The sequence below is a fragment of the Sprattus sprattus genome (genome assembly GCF_963457725.1).
Source record: "Sprattus sprattus genome assembly, chromosome: 7".
Taxonomy (NCBI): domain Eukaryota; kingdom Metazoa; phylum Chordata; class Actinopteri; order Clupeiformes; family Clupeidae; genus Sprattus; species Sprattus sprattus.
This window is the reverse complement of record NC_137926.1, coordinates 2,873,495-2,875,994: the sequence shown is the minus strand read 5'-3', so window position 1 is coordinate 2,875,994 and position 2,500 is coordinate 2,873,495. Positions and strand designations below refer to the sequence as shown.

General features: G+C 48.2%; 1 protein-coding gene across 3 annotated transcripts in view; it reads left to right on the top strand.

Annotated features, from left to right (window-relative positions):
• Positions 1-2,500, top strand: part of pam (peptidylglycine alpha-amidating monooxygenase) — a 76,236-nt gene that overhangs the window by 12,708 nt on the left and 61,028 nt on the right. For 2 of the 3 annotated variants that reach the window (XM_080842507.1, XM_080842505.1), the window contains exons 2-3: positions 100-952; positions 1,779-1,899. In XM_080842507.1, coding sequence (XP_080698633.1) covers positions 867-952; positions 1,779-1,899 — 207 coding nt within the window. In that variant the 5' untranslated portion in view covers positions 100-866. The remainder of the gene's footprint in view (positions 1-99; positions 953-1,778; positions 1,900-2,500) is intronic. The other variant, XM_080842506.1, reaches the window with a different exon arrangement.

Genomic DNA, 2,500 nt, shown 5'->3' with positions numbered 1-2,500 from the left:
GAACGAGAAAGAGAGAGGGAGGGAGGGGCAGGGGAACACAGAGCTAGCGTGCGTGCGATATCCGTCACTCACGCTGGGCTCCCGCTTCTATTTTTACAGGTTGTGACTGAAGACGCATGCCTGGCGTGTGATGAGTGCCAACCGTCTCGTTTGAAGGAGCGAGAAGCTGCTGCTGCTGCTGTTGACCGTACTGTCCTCTCCTCCCTACCCTGCTTTCTTTCCCTCTATCTCTCTCTCAGCTACCTCCCTCCCTCTCTCTCCCCACACGTCTCTTGCTCACGGGAACTGAAAGCGAGGAGGAGGACGGAGCAAGCCGTGTTCAGGGCTGTCAGCGTGCATCTTGATTCTACCACCCGCGACAAGAGGAGAAAAGAGAGGGAGAAAGTATAGGCTCTCTCTCACTCCGGGCCACTTGTGGGAGAAACGAATGGAGGAGTAGAAGAGATACAACACCACGAAGAGGAGAAATACCAGTAGGAGGAGGAAGGAAGAAAAAAAAAGAACACACGCTTTAAAGTCCTGCCTCAGTTTGCGCTTGGAAACAGTCGCGAAACGCAAGGAATAATAAAAAAGCTAAGCAAACAGAGGAGAAGAAGAGCGAGGGCAAACAAACAAAAAAAAAACCGGAATAGAAGCAGCCAGCAAGTGCTCGCGCTCAGTGTCAGATGGAGAGGAGGAGGAGGCGGGATTGATGAGGTTCCTCCTGCTGCCACCGCCGCCGCCGCTGCTGTCCGGACTCTGCTAACTGGCGTCTTCACAGCTGATCGGAGAGCTCCCGCCGTCACTGCACCCTCTCTGCCTCGGTCTCCCCGTCCCTCGTCATCGCTCTTCTGCTAATCAGCCCCGGTCGTGGAAGAGGAAGAGACATGGGAGTCCTGCTCTGCGGCGCGTTGCTTCTAGCGCTCGTCTGTCAAAGCCACAGCGTCAGAGACCCCCTGAACAGGTTTAAAAGGTAAGTCAGCCAGGAGCGATTACCCTGTGCTTTTGGGATATGCCACAAGGCAGGCTGCTTGGCTCTTTGTTTTTGTTAATTGAGCTAATTTTGTTTAAGGTATAGGCTACTGAAGTGTGGAAACGGTGATTCTATTAGTAGTTTTTTCTTTACTCTTTGAGATGATGATCTGAAATTTAAACGAAAATTGGAATTGAATTGAAAGGATAATGCAACACACAAAAAAAGAACTACATAAATGATGGTCCTTCACCTAGTGAGAGATTTAATGCGGGTGCGTGTGTTAGCATCGTGCAGCTGGTCATGGTGCCTGCGTGGTGTTTGTGTTGTGATCTTATCACTGATCATTTCGATTTCTATTCATATGTTTTTCATATTTATTGTTGTTATTTTATTGTTATCTTTTTATTATTGTGTTAGTATTTCTATTTTTTCATTGACTTTTGGCTGGTCATATATTTATTTAGAAAATATAAACAGCAAAATAATATTTACATATTTGCTAAATGTATGAACTTTTATTCTTGAAAAAAAAAAAACCCATCCAAATCAACACTGTAAAACTAAAGATGAAGCAGCAGTGTTTTATTTTCACTGGCTTCTGTTGTGTTTGCAAACCTCTCCTCTCTCCTCTCTCATCTCCCCTCTCTCCTCTCTTGTCTCTCCTCTCTCCTCTCTCCTCTCTCGTCTCTCCTCTCTTGTCTCTCGTCTCTCCTCTCTCCTCTCTCCTCTCTTGTCTCTCGTCTCTCGTCTCTCGTCTCTCGTCTCTCGTCTCTCGTCTCTCGTCTCTCATCTCTCCTCTCTCCTCTCTCATCTCTGGGAGAAGGTTCCAGGAGGCTCCGTGGTCTGATCCAAATGAGTGCTCCAGGTTGAGACAGCCCGTCATCCAGTCCAACTCCCACAACCTGACATTGGACATCCGAATGCCCGGCGTGATCCCTGCAGCGGTGAGCTCTTCCCACGCACGTACACCATGCCACACCTCTTGAGAGAATCAACACATACAGTATATAACCAGTTCATCACAATGCAATATCACAAAGAACACACACACACACACATCAACCATGCATATCATATCAATATGGAGGAGGACAGTGTCTCTGTATGAGAGGGCTATTATTTGTCTCTTTTGTAGCTATACAACCGATACAAAGACAAGAAAGGAAGTGTTTGTAAAGACATTAGTCTTTGGCAGGGCTTGGGTCTAATTTATGTTGGGGGGTTTGCAGGCCTGCGGACGGGAGTCCTCTGGGAGGGGTGGGGGGGGTGGGGAGCTCCTGCGGTGTTTGTGTACTCTCTATTGATTCTCCAGTAATGTAGTCATTAGGGCTTGACACACACACACACACACACACACACACACACACACACACACACACACACACCCCCTCCCCACACAGATGTAGCTAATTGAGCCGGCTCCCAGCCACTGCTCGTCTCACTCGTCATAAAGCCCGTCCGTGTCTGGATGTGGGATGAGTGTGGACGTTCAACACTGGGACCAGTTTGAGATGCATTCTGGGAATTTTTTGTGCGCTTATGGCA